The sequence below is a fragment of the Brugia malayi genome (genome assembly GCF_000002995.4).
Source record: "Brugia malayi strain FR3 genome assembly, contig: Bm_v4_Chr1_scaffold_001, whole genome shotgun sequence".
Classification (NCBI taxonomy): domain Eukaryota; kingdom Metazoa; phylum Nematoda; class Chromadorea; order Rhabditida; family Onchocercidae; genus Brugia; species Brugia malayi.
In genome coordinates this window covers 7748016-7765591 of record NW_025062475.1, presented here as the reverse complement: position 1 = coordinate 7765591, position 17576 = coordinate 7748016, and the positions used below count along the sequence as shown (strand labels likewise).

The following is a 17576-nucleotide window of genomic DNA, read 5'->3' as shown; positions in this document are numbered from 1 at the left end:
AGAAAAGATCTTTTCTTTCTAAGATAATTTAGGTTTAGCGTTTAGTGCAATCCGCAAAACTTTGCAGCTCAATGAATTAAGACCCAACTCCATGATCGAATAGGTTGAAGTTATTCCTCTAGAAAGGAAGTAGAATATCTCAGTGAATCGGGACGTGTAAGGATGGCATACATTCAGATCACTTTTTTTAGCTCACACCATGATTAGCCGAATGTTTTCTAGACACGAAAACTTCAGATTCCAAATAAAAATGAATCAGTATTACTCGCCAACTTTAAATATTCCTCGTGATGTTACCGATTTATGCAATCTGTTTTTTATTTTCCTTGACTTCTATTAATATTTCAATACTGTAGTGTACAGTTCCCACCAACATTCCCTTTCATAATTTTTTTCTTTCAATTGAAGGATAATAATTATTATAACAGAAAAGAACATCACTCGTCCCCGTGCATTCAACCAGACTTCTACCCACTCACCACGCGCCACAACCCATGCCCTCTTCATGTGTAAGTGAAATGAATGACGGAAACGTCGTTCCAATTAGTGCACCCACAGTGCAAATCACGTTTCATTAAAAAGTATCACTTTTATACAGGTAAAGAACTGCAACTCCACGACACAGCTCAATCTCCTGCAATGCGTAATTCAAATACTTAAGATAAGGACTTACAGACACCAGTACAACACTCGAATCCAACTAACTTTAGGCTTGAAAACATCCTAGACCAGATATAGTACGCTAAAAATCACAGTTGTAAATACCATGTTCTGATAAGTGATAGAAGTGCAGAAGAGATCACCTACAGAGAATAGAATTTTACTCCTAACGAAAACTGCATCCATTATTTGGATCCGAACATATACATTTTCTCCTGTCTTCATTACATTTCATAGAATTATTTTGAAGCTCAGATTTTGAATAATGGCATTATTCAAGTGTAATTCAAAATACGTGCACGTCATCGTTTATTGAATAAATGAATGAATGAGATTACTAATTCATATAAATCTGAATTTCTCTCCGGAAAACCCGTCACGAACACTACTTAAGAATTACAATTGATTGAGGCAAGCAACCACCGCCTCACAAATAATTCAGTGTTCTTCCAAGTATTTTCACAACTCAAAGCAATACAACAAATAGAAACTCGATTAAAACATCGAGAAATAACGTGAAAGAACCGACATATTTAACCATTAGCAAAATTGATCAATCGTCTTATGACAGTTCGATAAGCGGCTAGTTCTTCTTCATAAAGCTGTTCCAGTTTGGCGATTTTCTGCTCCATACTCATCTGACTGGCCACAACCGCTGAATATTCATATTCATCCAAAACACTTGATAGCTTCCTCCAGTCACGCTCGCTTCGCTGCAAATGAAATGGATCTGAGATTTAAAAAATAAAAACTTCGCATGCTAGGACTAGAAAAAATTGGAACTTTTCAGATGAACAAAAAAGAAGAGTTTTGGACGAGCAGTAAAAAAATTCTTTATATTGTCTACAGCTCATATGTCTTTCCCATCTTAGATCAAATAGAAAATCGAAATGACAACACTCGAAATGAGGAAAAATACAGTTAAAAGAAGGAAAGCTCGTTTTATACAGATGCGTCTACCTATTGGTTGTTAGATACAGGTATATTTCAAATGAAATAAAAACTAGCTTTAAAAGGTTTTTCAAGTCTTTTCTTTACATCCAACCGGTATTCTTCCATAGCTTCTTCATCTCGGACACCGATATGATGCAGACGTAGTATTTCATACACGCGTCGTGCCTGTTTCTGGAATAGTTAAAGTTCAGCGAATAGTGATATTTTGATTCCCGACTTTTACAGAACTTATTTTATGAAAAAAAGCTACACAGTTCCTCTTTCTGTGCACATAATGACTTTATACATAAGTGGAACTTGATCATAAAAAAGTACCGATAAGAGAAATCTTACTGGATTTATTCAATTATAGAAAATCTTACTGGATTTATTTTAAACCGTAATAAGGCAGCGTTTCTCATCTCTTCGGTGAAGCCCTTTTTAAGATTATCTGCATGGAATTCCTTCAAAGTTGAGCAGTTAGAGCAGTTTACATAATCTCGAGTTGTTATAAAAGATTCTGCAGGAACTTCCGCTGAAAAACAGTTTTGAGATGAAAAATTTAAAAACTGCCGGAAGTATTTAATTGGGGCGTCCATCAACAATAAGTGGTAAAAAACAAACTAAATGTTCTGTAACACTTACTATTAAGTAATCTGTCCAATTACATCTTGCATAAATGGTGTCTCTCTCCCATTTCAATATGATGAAAAAGCACTACTATAGACATACAAAATTCCCAGCTCCGAAAATAGCGAATATACTAAAACGAGAGCGACTCAAATCAATTCAATATTACATAATTAGTAGAACTTTTAACCCCAGAAAAATGTCAAATGCTAAAACTAATACTAACCTGTAATGTCTGTAACCTTCGGATCTTGGATTAAGTCATTATATATTGCTTTCAAAAATCTAGCACCAATACCAGCGCCGTGATAATGTGGCAACAGTAAAATCTGCGCAATCCTAGGTCGAATTTTATCTGGATAATTATAAAACCTAACAAGTGATGCATAGCCTGCAAGTGCAACACGGGAAGTACCGTCATCTCTTTTAAATGATTCATACCTGGAACAAAAAGATTAGCATCTGAAACAGGAACTTGAAAAAAACATGTTGGTAAAAACATCAGCATTTGGTATTAGCAGAGGTTAAGCAACATATACATCATTCTGTATTTACGATTACAAAGATCATCAGCCCATCGTATTCAAAGTCAAGATGGTATTGACATCCCTTAAGAACTGGAAATACATGCAATAATCTAGTAAATGTCGAAAAGTATGATAAAGTGATATAAAACTAACAAGAAATAATGCTGCCATCGTGGATCACTATTATCTGTGTATTGTGCAGCTTCAATGTACCATAAGGCAAGAGTCTGAACCCGAGCTAAATATGCATCGAATTCAGGTGAACTTTCGTTTATCATCCAGACCTGCAGCTCTCGACTACCTGAACTGGCGGAATTTATATGAATAAGCAGTTGCTTTTCAGCATAAAATTATACCGAAATCAATTACTGTCATACTTCACACCAGAGGAAACTTCAAAATTAAGGGAAAACCATAATTTTCGACCACTACTTATTTCCGAAATATTGCAAAATCCTAGACAGTAAATTAAAATCACCCAGACATAAAGTGTTACAAAAAACAAGATCTCCAAAAGCTTAATTTTCAAAAAAGAACTCAGGAACATAAATCTGAACGTATACCGCCTAATACATCTAATATATTATTATGTATCAACAGTCTTGCAAATGGAGATAACTTACTAACGATAAATTTGGAAAGAAGCTGTCCATAAGGTAAAAATTTTCTCTGATCATCCAAACGAGATTTGAAAATGGCACTTGTCTGGCATAACATTTCCATCTGTTCAGCTGGTAGCTGTTCGCTTAATTTTTGAATTATATTATCAGCCTAAAAAGAAAAAGAAGTCCCATAACATATAAATCTGGGATATTTAAATGAGTCAGAAAACAGACGAACTTTGAACTCCGCAGTGAACGATGTTATGTCGGCTGTATAACTAATCTCTGGGTAGATATACATAGATGCGTCGGTATAATGTATAACAACGTTTAGATCTTTGTAACCAAATATTGTTTCGCTAAAACATATTTCATAGGTTATACTTACAGGCTGTTAGCTTCACATGAAAATATAAACAAGCACTGTCAGATAGGAAAATTGCTACTTGCAAGTGTCATCGAGATTATGTTGAGATAATGACTGCATGAATATTAAAAATCAGAGCAAAATATGCAACGAATTACTTCTCTCCAAAGTGCTGGTAGACGTATTCGGGATGATGCCTTTGCGCTAAAGCCACTTCGCTCATATCGGATACTGCAAGGTGACCATCGGTAATGACAGCAATGAAAAATATGAAAAATATAGAAGTGAGGTGCGATGCTCACCAAAGGTTAGCGACACTGCCTGGGCGCCATCCACCAGAAAGTCAGCATATTTCTCCTTTATGTTTGACATAGTTATCTTGAGATTTACTGCATAGCTTACTCCTGCAACTCATAGTCACTGAAAGCAACGTTGGAATAACAACAAGGAAGCATACCAACTTCACCGAGGTGTCCCCGAGATTCCACCAAACCACTGGTTGCCCTACCGAGAGACTGCCGCATTCCTGGCCAAATAATTCAAGGCTAAAAAAATTACTGGAATACGGTAGTTATCGCTGTAAGACTCGCAGTGCACAGATTCAAAAGTGAGAGGGGCGAGGTGCGTGCCGCCCAACGTGTGTGCGAGCGGTGTGCGCACGATGCGAGGCGTCCTCTTCCTCTCTCCTCTATATGTTCGTTCATCATGCTCATTATTTCTCAATCCTTTCGCAACACCCTCCCTCTCTATCACACTCTTTGTATTCTATTCTCTTTCATAAGTGCAGATGTGTACACATACAGGGTCGCGTCGCGTCGTCATTAGCATCAATGAGAGGTTCGGAGTGGCGGTGCGGCAGGGTTAGGTGGGTGGTTCGTCTCTTCCGCACGAGAGGTTTCTACCTATATCACTGTTCCTGATCCAGAGTGATTCTCCGGAACTCTTTTTCCAGTAGTTTTCAATCCTGGTTCATCTTACGTGAATTTCGCGTTTACATATCATCCCTTTATATCACTTATATTAATTATATGCTTTTAATGAATCTGTCAGTTGCGCATATCTGTATGGTTTCTCATGACGGTGCACGTACTTCAATGGGACTTCTCTGTAGTCACTAATGAATATCATTTGTGCATCAGATTTGTATGAATAGCGATAGACATCGTTGCATAGTTGCTCTATTCGCTACATTTAGCCATACTGCTTGGAAGCTTCTTCAATTCATGCATATATTTCCTAAGCATATTTGACGAGTATTGGCTTTGTGATTTATTGTTGTGGTAAACTACGGCAAACTTTTGGACCGTAATGTGAAATTCATGGGAGTTAATATGGGAATAATGAAGGAATCTATATTTAGTTCGGTAAATATGGGTACGAAAGTTCTAGCCAATGTATTTTGTTTCAGAAATCTGAAAATAAGATTTTTTAGAACTTGAGTCTGTGGAAAACCTGTCCTAATTTTTGATTGGCGCTGAAGGATGTTTACTAGATAATGAAATAAAATTAGGACATAGTGGAAATTAAATAAATTACAAAAGATTTCTCTGATATCGAGGATATGAGTGTAGCTCAATTTTGTTATGTTCACGTTCAGTTCCCACTGACTAGAAAAATTTTCGATGAATTAAAAGCAGTTTTGTGCGCTAAGCTGTTCTTACAAACATGATCGTCCAATTTGCTAAATTTCTTAGAATTGTTCTGACATTTCAGGACATACGAATTTAGTTTGGAGGCCGTCAGGATAAGCGGAAGAATTTGTGTTATGTCGAGGCGGTGGTGGGTGCAAGGAGAATTCAATGGGACTCGGAACTGTGATTGATTTATCAGCAACGCCGGTCAATAGTGAACAGTTCATTGTAATCTTTTTGGTTCTTTTTATATTGTGACCAAGATTAGTGTTGTAACTTGATTGGGCAGATATGTATTTTATTATTTTGTTTTCTAGGAGATCGAAATTCTTTTTCATAAAGATAAGTTCGGTAAAATTAAGGAAAGCACAGCGTGTTTAAATGGAATATATAGGTATTTTGCCCTATTGGAAGCTAGGAGGAATTTCTATAGTAACTCAAAATGAAGTTTTAGATGCGTAGTATCAAAAATGATTGTAATGATGAGGCTGCTGGTATGAGTAGTGATCAAATCACAACAACTTTGCGACGTCCTTTGCTGCTTCTGGATCATAGTATGTCACCACCAGAAGTAAAAGATGCTCTTTCTTCTGAACACTCAAACTTGAGGCATGGAATGCAGTTGTCTGAAACTCACGAAGATGTGCCTTCCGATCCATTTGTATTTTCAGCTCATCAGTTAAAGAAAATTGAGGTCAGTTCATATTTATTTCGAATTATTTCAGTAATACAAAAAGATTTTTTTGAACTTGATCAAGTAACCGAAGTATAAGGTCGTCATAATTCAGAAAATCGTTCCTTGTCTTGTTTCTCTCTATATTTCAACACTTATAAAAAAAAAAAAAAAAAACTATGAAACAGTAACAATGTTATAAAAATTGCAAATCTCATGCATTTAAATCAACCGAAGAATATTGTGGAAAGTGAATCCCTCAATGTTCTGTAATATTTGGTTTAGAAACGAACAGAACTGACGTGTTATAATTTTCTAGGTTTCTTCAACAGTTGTTACGAACACAGTATTGACCACAAAACAGCCGTTGGAGAGTCGTTGCTTTGACTCCAGCAATTGTCCTCATGATCCTGAACCGTCTACCTCAAAAGATCTGTCACCAAAAGATACTGGTAGTGAACAAAAGAATGAAGCATTGAGCTTAGTAAATGGAAAATGTAATCTGCAAACATCAGTTGGTATGGGAAATTCGAGTCAGATTTCTGCTAATAATTTAAAAGAACCTGACAAGGTATGTTGCCAATAGCTTTCTCACATAAAAGGAAATATTTCTATGATGTCCTTAGTATATGGTAGTTTTATATAAAAGAAATAACTGTTGCACTGTTTCTCACTTATCATTTTCAAAGGTTTGTAGTAATGTGAAATAAGTTCTGAGTACTGTCAAGTTCAGCAGAAAATTTATCTTGGAGTAATAATCTGAAAGAAGATGTAGACTGAGAGAATAAGTGGCCTGAACTACTGTTGGTTTGGTTGATTAGGGTGATTAGTCAATAAAAAAATTAGTGCTGCAAATAAAAACTAGTACTGCACCGTTCTGCTTTCTTTAAAATGCAATGATTGAATAAACACTCCGAAGTTTTTCACATTTTATCGAATAAATAAGGTAAAAGCTTTATTATTTTATCAAGAATTGGTAAACATGTTTACAAGAACTGGAGAACAGTAAAAGCTCGATTACCTTAAGTGCGTAGTTTGTTTATGCTTTTTTTCAGGATATCCCAATGCAATATTCTACTTGTACACCCTATGGGAACAGAAATCAACATGTCGAAAGCACGGATGTGCCTCGAAAGATCTCATCCAATGTTCATAAACAACAGCTATTTTCTGAGGTTGATGTTCATCAAGGAATATCTCGACGGTCGCTAATAAACACAGCTCCTTTATCACCAAATCATTACGGTTCTATTTTGGCTCAAACATCACTGACATTTCGAATTAATAGACGTTCAGAGCTCTACAATTCACGCAAAACTTCGATGCTTACCAATGCCACTGAGATACTGGCGCGTCCAGAGCGGGAAATTTCCAGGAACGTAGAGAACATGCAACAAAAGAAGCAAAAAATTCAGGTATTTGCTAAAGTGGTTAGTAAATGTAAAAATATAGAGACAAAATTGCAAACTGGACTTTTTTTCATGCAAACATTGAAGAAATCTTTTGATTTTTTGCTTTAATAATAAAATCTTGATGGCCTTACTTAGGAAGAACGAATAACGACTGCACATTTTGCGTCGTCTTCATCATTACCAGCTGTGAGTGCAGGCGAAGATCATTTGCAAATTCCTAATGAGCAAATTTTGAATAAAGCTCTTGATTTATTACGAAAACCGGTGCAGGACGATGTAAATGAATCGAGAACTGCAACAAAACGAAGTTATCCCAAAAAAATCAGCTCTAGGTAAATTATTTCCATAAGAACATATGAGCTGTTCCTTTTTAGGTATTTTTTGTCAATTTTGCAGTGTGCAAAAAGGTTTTCTAGCGATTCACCATGCCACAAAACATAAAATAGGACTTAATATTTCTTACTTGAAGCAGTGTAGTCGCGGAGGATTCAATTTTCTTTAGTTTTTGATATATCCTGCTTTCTACTTCATTTTTCTGTTTCATAGTTTTTAATAACTTGATAATTATTACTGTTAGGGGAAGCAATATGACTGGAATGTAAAATAATATAAGTATAAATCAAATTTAATAATTGACTTCATTTTGTAGGATTCGGATAAGATAAAGTTTTAAGTTTACTCTTACGATTTGTCTTTGAAAGTTACTCTGGTATATATTGTTAAATGTATTTGATTACATCTTTGTGTTCTTTCTACATTTTATAGTTTTTCAAATTTTTAGTACTGTTATGGACTATAAAGATGGTTTAAATAGAAAAGTATTGCAAGAGAAAATTGGAAAATTACGTGACAAAAACGGACTTGCGTTAAGCGTACCACATGTACGTTTTTTACTTTTTTTTTTTTTTTGTTTTTGTTTTGTTTTGTTTTAACTTGTTGGATTCAGTGTCTTTACAAAGAATTTTTCTAAATAGTTTTGAAATGCTCATTATACATTAGTAGTAATTAGTCCAAGAATTTTCACATTGGTTTTTTTTTTTTCAGCTTGAGCGTGCTCATCTCAGTCAGTTGGTTAATTTACTACAGCGTTTCAAGAATCACTTTGCGATTAATGATTTTCTGGCAAAAGAAGTTTCGGATCATGTTTTCGGTGATAGTTCGGCTATTATTACTCAAAAACTAGCTAAGGATGCTCATAATTCGTACATTTTTTTTTCTTTTTTTGTATGTTAAGGTATTTTGTTTCTTTCCCCATTGAAAGCCTATTTTCCTGCAAAAAAAATACTTCATTAGGGAGAGGTGGCCTTTATCTTTTATATTCATGCAAGAACAGTGATGTTTTCCATGTGGCAAGGCATTAGTTTAAAGTCCATTAACAAAAACTATGTAATGTTAGAAAGGTAGAGGATTCCATAACTGGTAGTTTCGTTTATCTTGAATATTTGTTTGCTTTGTATTTTAGCCTATCTGGGGAATCAGACAGACGGCTGATGAAATATGTTATGGATATTGATGCAACAGATTCTGAAGATAGTAATGGCGAAAACGAGGAACAAATGCCATCAACATCTAGTGCTTATCCACCATGCGGGTACTTACTTATTATATTTGTTTGATATACTTTTTTTTTTTTTTTATTTTTATTTCAATGGAGATGACCTGTTCAGGAGCTTATCGTCTCCTGCATATTTTGATGAGCGAGTTCGTTTGGGTGCGCTGGATGCAAAAGCTCTTTGTATGGAAGAGGACTGTGAAGAAAAACTAAGTGTTGTTTATCGCCAGGTTCATTTTCATTTTATTACATCGTGTGTACATGTCGCGGTATTGCGTATTTGCAGTTTCTAAGATAACTGAAGTTAATCCATGATTTTTAGTGCTGTTTGGTAATAGCATATGGTATATTTATGTGGTAAGTACGCTTTGTAAGAGATAGTTAACAGATTTGTCTTGTTTGGTTGAAGCACAAACACATAACCCGATGTAATAAATGGAGATCTTTTATCTTGGTTTATCCTGAAACATTTGAAATAAAAATTTTGACTATGATATGAGCTATAATATCATTTGTGATAGAGATTTCTAGGTAACCTTGCAAAAATTCTCCATTTTATAGTCCATAAATGATTTGGTTAGCCTTTGAAGTTTGGTTATCTGTTATGTCATCGTAATTCGAGGTTTGTAAAACTGTACTTCATTCCAGCTGAATAATATTCGAAGACGAAAGAAGAAAGTATATTCATGGAATGATGAAGCTTTGACTGAATGTTGTGCAAGATGCTTACCATTTGATGGTAAAAGACGACGTTTTCTAAAAAGGAAGAAGTTCGTCTTCAGTTCTTGCACTGAAATATATTCATTGAAAAAAAAAAGAAAAAAAAGTCACGTCTGGATGCATTATGCTGTTGTGCGTAACCTTTATGTATAATATCTTTAGGATGGACAGGATAGGGAAAAACGGTCTCATTGAACATGAAATTCCTATATTATTGGATATTGGCGAACGCGTAAGGTCATACGCTGCTGTGGATAATCGAGTTTTTCCTCCACTTCCTTTGCTTGCAGGTCTTTCTAATGATTGTCATTAAAACTCGCAGTATTGGAAACAGGAAATTTGAAAGATATATACAACAGATATAACTCTTTCAAAATTGAAACATATGTGATGTTAAGTATTATTTGACCAGTGATGTATGTAAATATAGCTCTCTTTTGTAATTTGCTTTTTATTATCACATTATATTATAAGAAGAATCTTAATCCATTGATCATGTATTCCTCAACATAGCAAAGAAACATTGTGGATCGTAAAGAATTTTAAATAATTTGTTAGTTAATATTTGAAATACGAATTTTATTTTTACAGCGATACCCATAGAACGAGGTGCTGAAGTCTACTGCCATCGAAGATCGACTCGACCGTTAATACATTTGCGTAAAAGGTATGAGTTTTTATATTTGTGTACATATGTGTTATAGTATTTTTTATAACTGTAAAAATTTTCAGATTTGATCGCTCTACATGGACTACATTTTTGGAGGAACGAAAGATGGTGGTAAAGGAAGCAGTTATAGTGGATGATAGACAGACACGAAGGAAACGAGAGAGAAGTGAGAGTGAAGAAAGTTATGATGATGACGAGGAGTACCAACCGCCTACAAATTATTCCCATCGAAGTTCATATGTAATTGTTGAATTATTTTTATCTTTCGTTCTTAAAATTCACTCACACATATTTGTATGAATGTATATTATAATAGTTTATGTAATAGAAATTAGCTATGCGTGAAAAGTACAAAACTCGCCGAAGTATCTTTGAAGTTTCGAGTTATTGACTCTCCTTGAGTTTTAATGAGCATTATGCGAGATTAAGTGGCTGTTTGTCCATAGCACGAACTAAATAAACACTCTAGGTTCTTGACTTTGGGCATTACTTCCTTTCTATTTTTATTTTTCAAGTTAGCCTTATTTAATCTAAATGCTTGGTTAATTAATACCAATGTTTCTAGTCCAAACGACCGTCAACGTTGAAACGTACTGGTCAAAACCTTGTGGGAAGATCGTTTGATCGAAAGAGGAATGGAGACTTCCGGAACCGTAAATTTACTAACCATCGACTTCGGCTGCTTCGTACAAATGACATTGAAGATGGTCTTGTCGAACCAATGCCCGGCCTCCCTCAGAAAATTGATTATAAAGAAATTTGTATACCACAGTAAGTATTTCTTTTTTTCTTTTGAGATCTTCATTTTTTCTTTCCTGTGTTTTTGTTTTAACTTAGTTAAGGATCATCGTATTTGCGAATGAATTTTTTTCTGTTGAAAGAGTGATATAGGTTATAACTGTAATATAATCTATTTTTGGTTTAAATGAAGTGACGGTTTAAATGACTGTGCTCTTTTAGTTGGGAACGAAAGCCATTGAAATTGGTATCCGAGGAAAGTTCAGGATGCACGCATCTGGCAGAATGCTCATGTATAGCAAACATATCGAGGCGGCATCTGCCATACGAATTAAATGAACGAAAACGTTTCCAACAGTACAGGTTTATTTTATGTTTACAATTATTTATAATAGACCTTAAATTATCCTTAACATTAATCTGTTTTACTTTTGCTCAGTTTTGTTCTTCGAATGATAACCGACAGTGTTTTTCTATTAACTACAATCTTTTTTAGGGATTATGTAGCCGCAAAATCAGCATCAACAGCCTCTAAGTTGTCAGGATCTAGTCATTCCAAACTTCGAGCGGCAAGCACTGCTCCATCTGCTACTGGTTCGGCAGAAAGTCTGAGTTTACTAGAAAGTGTTCACTCAGTATCTGCTGCACCAAGTCCTGCAGCTATGTATTATGCTTTTGATGACGATCAACTGAGTTCGAATAACGGTGAATCAATATCTGTACCCGACTATGACCGACCGTCTATGGCTTCACCGTATTCACCGAGAATTTTCTCTGTCCCCATGGTATTTGTATTTCTTTTATGACAGAAATTATTCAAGACTGAAAATTCATTAGCTTTATTTGCTTCCTCGGGTATACTTTTAGATTTAATGTCACAGCTTTTTTTTTTATTTCACAACTTCTGCTTTGAAATATCAGAACTAATGAATGAAGAGAATGATTTCTATGAATACAAATACAATTTTCGCGTGATTTTGAAAAATTTCTTGTTAGATCTGTTCAGGTACATGTGTTCAGACAAGCAAATTGTCTATAATTGCATAGTTTTGGAAGTTAAGTTGCCGAGGTAATACTCGATAAAGCTGGTTTATTATTATACTGAGCGTATAACATTTCAGAAACCGTTGATAGAGGTTGAGACAGAAAATATATGATTACATTTCAGCTTTCTGGTTTCCATTCGATGAAAAATGAAAACAAGTAATTATGTTACCGGTTTCAACCAGTTTTTGGTAGTAATGAATCTCTCCAATCAGGAAGGATTATGATGTCACAACGACAGCGATTCTGATGTTAACATTTTTTTTCCGGGACAATTCAGGACCGTATCAGAGCTTTTTCCGACATGAAATTCTTGATAAAAGATAAAACAGGCCATTTGTTATTTTCTAGAAAGCAATAACTGTAGCGTTAATGGAAGGTCGTGCTTAAGACAAAGTACTGTTACTCAATATGTTCGATTACCGCTGTCATAGTATTACCCTCTATTTATTGATAAACAATCTGGTTTAAAGGCGTTTGTGTATAGCATGAATCTGTGTTTATTCTGCACTGTAAGCTTTTTTTTTTCCTTTTTTCAAGACGTGTATCTTCTTTGTTTTATGGCATTTCTTTCTTAAATGTCCAAGTTTTCCCGGTATCTTAGCTTTTTGTTGAGTATTTGCTTGATTTTATTTGTTACAATGTCGGTGAACTTTTTATACATATGAATAACATCTGATTATGCATATAAGCCGTATGCAAACTCTAAATATTCTTATGGGAAAGGGAAGTTATTCACGTAATTTTAAGTCTGAATGTGTATTTTTGCTTCATTCCCTCTTGACTTTGTTGCTTCTTATTTCAAAATAACTGAGAGATATATTTCTTTTGTTTTATTAACCTCATCGTTTCCTGCTCCAGTCCTAGTGATTGGATTGGATAGTTGAACTTTATCCTTTTATCCTTTGCACCTGCTGTTTGTTCATGAATAATTTCCGAACTTATTGTAGGTTATAGGGTTTCTATTGTAAAAGTTGTTTTCTGGTTTTTTGTAGTTTTGCATTTTTGAAGATGTGGTATTTTAAAGCAGACATAGAATAATAACAATATCTCACCTATATATTTTATTATTGAAGGAGGGGGGAAATTTTTACAGACTTTTTTGTTTTGTTATTTTACTGTTTCCTCTTGTACAGTGCGCATCTCACATACATAAGTCTAAATCATACTATCGAACATATAAACAAGCATTTTATGACATTTGTATTCTTTTTCGTTGTTTTTTATACTTTAATCAAATAAAGTGATATTCGTCTTCCATAATGAAGGCAAAGGAAAGGAAAGCTCTGCGTAGATGTAGAGAGGTAAGGCGTTCAAGTTCCATACATTTCCATTGTCACTGGCGACGTTGGACCTATTTCCGAGTCTAAAAAACGGAGAAGGCGGGTTATTGTGAGATTTATTCGTTTGTTGCTAGTAACTGGTAGGAACAGCTGAGCAGTAGTGCAAAGTCAAGGTATCCTGATGATTCGGGAGATATGACTCAGAATATTGTGACGCATACACCTGAACAACTGTTAAACAAGATTCTTTTCTGGCTCTTTCTTTAGTCTAATAGTTGCTCGTTGCGAAAGAACAGAAATCCAGGAAGAAATGCAAGTAAACGGAGTTGTGCCGCCGTATGCCTGTTACGCTTATTAATTGATGATACCTTTGCGACATGTTCATAGTCTGTTATAAAGAAGAGAAATCAAGTTCTACCACGTCTTTTGGGAAATCATAAATGTATGAATTCCTTGTAAATGAAGAACGTAAGTAGTTCGTGCTAAATGCAATCTTGCCATAATCGATGAAATTATCATTTTAGTGAGATGAACTGAAACTAGAAAAACATATTTTTCAATTAATTTTCACGTAGACTGAGGAACACTAATATTCACTGTACAAAGTCGCTTAGAACTTCGTTCCTACTTCTTCTACACATATCTGTTTAAAGAACGAGATATGGTAATGAGTTTGCTACTGATAAGCTAAATTTTGATTAGCATAACAGAAGGAAAGGGAAATAAGAGCGATGAGGCAAATACATGTGACAGACAGGAGACGAAGAAGTGAACTTTTCAAAGTACCTACTTGACATCAAAAAATGATCAGTGTGGAGCAGTAAGTACGTCATCGTCACACTCTTCCGTCTTTTTCCGAGGTCTCTCTGTGCACTGCTGCAGTGGGTGATGCTTCAGGACAGCTAGACGACGAGCTAGCCAACATTTAATTACCACCACTACACTCGGCATTCAGCTGCAGTTGCACATCAATAACACCAGCAATGCAGTTGTTATGTATATATATGTGTGTATGTGTGTATGTATGTATGTATGCATATATATATATATGAGCGGATGACATACCTGCATGTTATGTTGCTGTTGTCTAATTGACGAAGTCCATAGATCCTTGTTTTCTTGAGTGACCTTTCCTCTTTTTCTGTCCATTTCCTAATGTCTGTGGCTCTATGCCTTTTGCTAACTGTTTAATGTGATGGAGCACTCCCCGCTGTCCTTTCTTTACGAGAGACATCTTAGGATGAAAGATCAGATTAATCATTTAATATACCAATCAGTGATCGTGGATAGATTGTCGCTATGTGACGGTGTTTACGCGATGACCAATACGTATCACATTATTCTTCCTTCCATCCTTTTTTTTTAAATTATTATCGATCACATATCAACCACTGACATGTTCTTTTCAGCATCTTTACAAGATATTCCAATAACTGCGATGGATATTGCTTTCATAATTCTTTATAAATTTATGGATTCTTTATAATTTATGGATAATTATGCTTATGCTGAACTGCTTTTTGTGTAAAGTAAGAGAATGGAAGATTCTTCATTGCATCCATTTTCAGAAATGAGAGTGTTGACAACGAATTTGCTGTTATTTGCTGTTGGCCTGATTGTTATTGCGTGAGCTATTCGCTTGTTACATCTGAAACTACTAGGACAACATTTCTACAAACCTTCTAGCGGAATAGTATTCTTTAATGTTAGCCTAAGTAATTCAAATCAGCGCTAATTCAATCATTTGATTGATTGAGCAAATAATTTGATAGAAATTCTCTTGCTTTCTCTTTATCTTTGTTTAAAGAAGCATGTAGTTGCATGACCTGGGAATTAGTTGCTGACCAAGGGGTTTCGTTGAGTATACTCGTAGTTGTCTATTCGGAACATAAAATTAACTATATTGATACCCTGTTCTAAATTGGTCACACTTCCAAGATCTAACCTTATCCATATCGATTACGATGTTTTCAGAGATCGACCGATGCGATGCTATCAATGTAATTCAGCGAACGATGCAAACTGTGATTCGAGTGATGCTAAAGATCTGAATCAATATACCAAGTTATGTCCATTACTGAAGGATGGTACCTATGCCGGTAATAAACCTATTGCATGCCGTAAAATTGTTCAAGTATGCTGTATTAATTTACATATTTATTCTTACCACTCTCCATCCCCAGTTTATATACTTCTCCGAAAGTTGCTGCTTAAGTTCTTAAGACGTTCAGACGTGGAAAATGATCCATATCTGCCGAAATTCTTACTAACTATAACTGGCCACATCACGATCGACAGCTTGGTTTGGGTCGAAACAGTTTTTTCGCAGTTACATTAATCTAAGAATTTTAGAGCGTAGAAGAGTTACCAGCGCAAATAATTAGAGAGTGTGCATATACGGGTGATAAGCAGTTAGACGGAATACGCAAACAGGGCAATAAAGCTGTCAAATTGTTGTATTACCATTGCGAAAATGTAAACGGAGTAAGTTTGAATCCCATGAAATTTTTACTCGAATAAGGGAAGACCAAATTTTCTACGTATCTCATTTATATATCTTTGCTCACTTATTTTCAAGAACATGAATGCTTGCGAATGAACGAGCAACATCAGTTCAAGATTATTAATTCTCAAACATTTTTGTGTTCTGTTCTCGTTAAGGCCTCAAGAAAGTTAATAACTCTAATACATCCACGACTACAAAAGTGTCCTTGTTAAATATATTACTACTCACATACGTACATTATGTACTGCGTAAATTCTCGTTCCTGAATTAATATATTACAGGATATACCTTGCAATGGTACACAACAGATAACGACACGATATCTCTCCTTGATCCTCCTGTTTGTAATTATAATTGCTATAGTGCATCCTAAATATCAGTAGAAAGTTATTAGTTATTTGTATACATTTGTGTCATTCCAAAAGTGTTTCCTATCCTTCTACTTTCATCTGTGCAGAATGTGAACGTCCTTACAATCAGCAGTTTACTGTCGTTTTTCAGGTTACTCAAGATCAGTGTAGAAGAAAGTAGTTTGATTTTGGAAAATTCCTCAAATTTCACGATAGTTATGTAATTTTTTACCCTCGATATTACTGCTGACAAAGCACTAAATATATGGATAGGTAAACAGATAGATTTGCATTACTTCTAAAAAATGCATATTTAAATATCTATTAGATGTCTAGTGAAGGATGTTAGAATGCCTTGTGTATTGTGCTGACTTGTTTATATTTAAATTTTCCAAATACTTCCAATCTGTTGCGTATATTGCTATATTCTAGGAAAATTTCTTCCTGCCGTTTGAGTGTTATGCTTTTGTAATGCAATAAAATATAGATTTCCAGTGGTCCCGAGAACAATCCCGACTGTTGTTCAGTGTTTTGAACTGTGTGACAGTCGTAAACCGAATGGCTAAGTTTGGTTTAATTTCAATCAGATCGTCAGTGTTGAAGGAAACAGTATATTTGCAAATGGGTGAGAGTGAATAGTGTTCTGCGGATACATCTCAGACCCTCTTATTATTGTCATGCTAACTGGTTTACATAAAGGTGGCGTGTTTTGCAATACAAGTCTTTTTGTTACTTTGTTAATGAAAACTAATCTATAACAGATGGTTAACTGTACTATTTTTTTTCGTTATCCGGAAAATATCAACAACTATCTAGAAGTTGCATTCTTGATAGAATATAAGGTGAAAGCAGATAATGGCTCTCTTTTTGAATGTGTTCTCCTTTATTGAATCATTTAATTCTTTTAAACTACATATATCCAAATAATGTTCACATAATACTGAGAAAAATTGAGAGGATTGTGCCAGTCATCAGAATATTCTGTTCACCTCGCTTTGTTAATTATGTTGTTTATGGTGCAGGATGCGTTAGTTGCATTTTGGCAGATTCTGTGAAAAGAGTTTGAAAATTCTCAGTGCGGCTCTTTTTTCAATAGTTGATGTCGTTCCAGTTGGTTATCTTCCGAGAGATATTTTTTTAACATGTTTTGTCTTTATTGCATTTCACCAGAGGATTACATTATAAACAGATATAGTGCATAAACTGAGGTAGTTGAGGAGACATCCATTACTTATCTGTATGTGTCATTTCAAAACTCATTTGTTCCAATTTTCGCCT

General features: G+C 34.9%; 3 protein-coding genes across 5 annotated transcripts; 2 read left to right on the top strand and 1 right to left on the bottom strand.

The window, feature by feature from the left end:
• Positions 1-1193: 1193 nt before the first annotated feature.
• Bma-hat-1 (Uncharacterized protein) lies at positions 1194-4091 on the bottom strand (the record flags this gene model as incomplete). Of its 2 annotated transcripts, XM_043077011.1 has the most annotated exons (9): positions 1194-1373; positions 1669-1785; positions 1977-2128; positions 2450-2664; positions 2904-3051; positions 3374-3521; positions 3591-3711; positions 3878-3950; positions 4022-4091. In XM_043077011.1, 9 exons carry the CDS (start codon positions 4089-4091, stop codon positions 1194-1196), a joined length of 1224 nt encoding a protein of 407 aa, XP_042932945.1. The 2 variants fall into 2 exon arrangements, with proteins under 2 accessions (XP_042932945.1, XP_042932946.1); XM_043077012.1 differs by lacking the exon at positions 4022-4091 and having other exon boundaries at positions 3878-3942.
• Positions 4092-5518: 1427 nt separating this feature from the next.
• Bm10859 (Uncharacterized protein) lies at positions 5519-12322 on the top strand (the record flags this gene model as incomplete). Its single annotated transcript, XM_043077010.1, has 17 exons — positions 5519-5578; positions 5805-6044; positions 6343-6594; positions 7079-7438; positions 7571-7767; positions 8217-8316; positions 8480-8637; positions 8898-9026; positions 9103-9217; positions 9636-9757; positions 9870-9997; positions 10299-10374; positions 10440-10617; positions 10943-11148; positions 11338-11478; positions 11612-11900; positions 12284-12322. The coding sequence occupies 17 exons, from the start codon at positions 5519-5521 to the stop codon at positions 12320-12322; spliced, it is 2790 nt and encodes a 929-aa protein (XP_042932944.1).
• Positions 12323-13882: 1560 nt separating this feature from the next.
• On the top strand, positions 13883-16331 carry Bm2228 (Uncharacterized protein; the record flags this gene model as incomplete). Of its 2 annotated transcripts, XM_043077009.1 has the most annotated exons (5): positions 13883-13910; positions 15011-15068; positions 15417-15576; positions 15795-15926; positions 16230-16331. In XM_043077009.1, 5 exons carry the CDS (start codon positions 13883-13885, stop codon positions 16329-16331), a joined length of 480 nt encoding a protein of 159 aa, XP_042932943.1. The 2 variants fall into 2 exon arrangements, with proteins under 2 accessions (XP_042932943.1, XP_001900425.2); XM_001900390.2 differs by lacking the exon at positions 13883-13910 and having other exon boundaries at positions 15013-15068.
• Positions 16332-17576: the final 1245 nt, after the last annotated feature.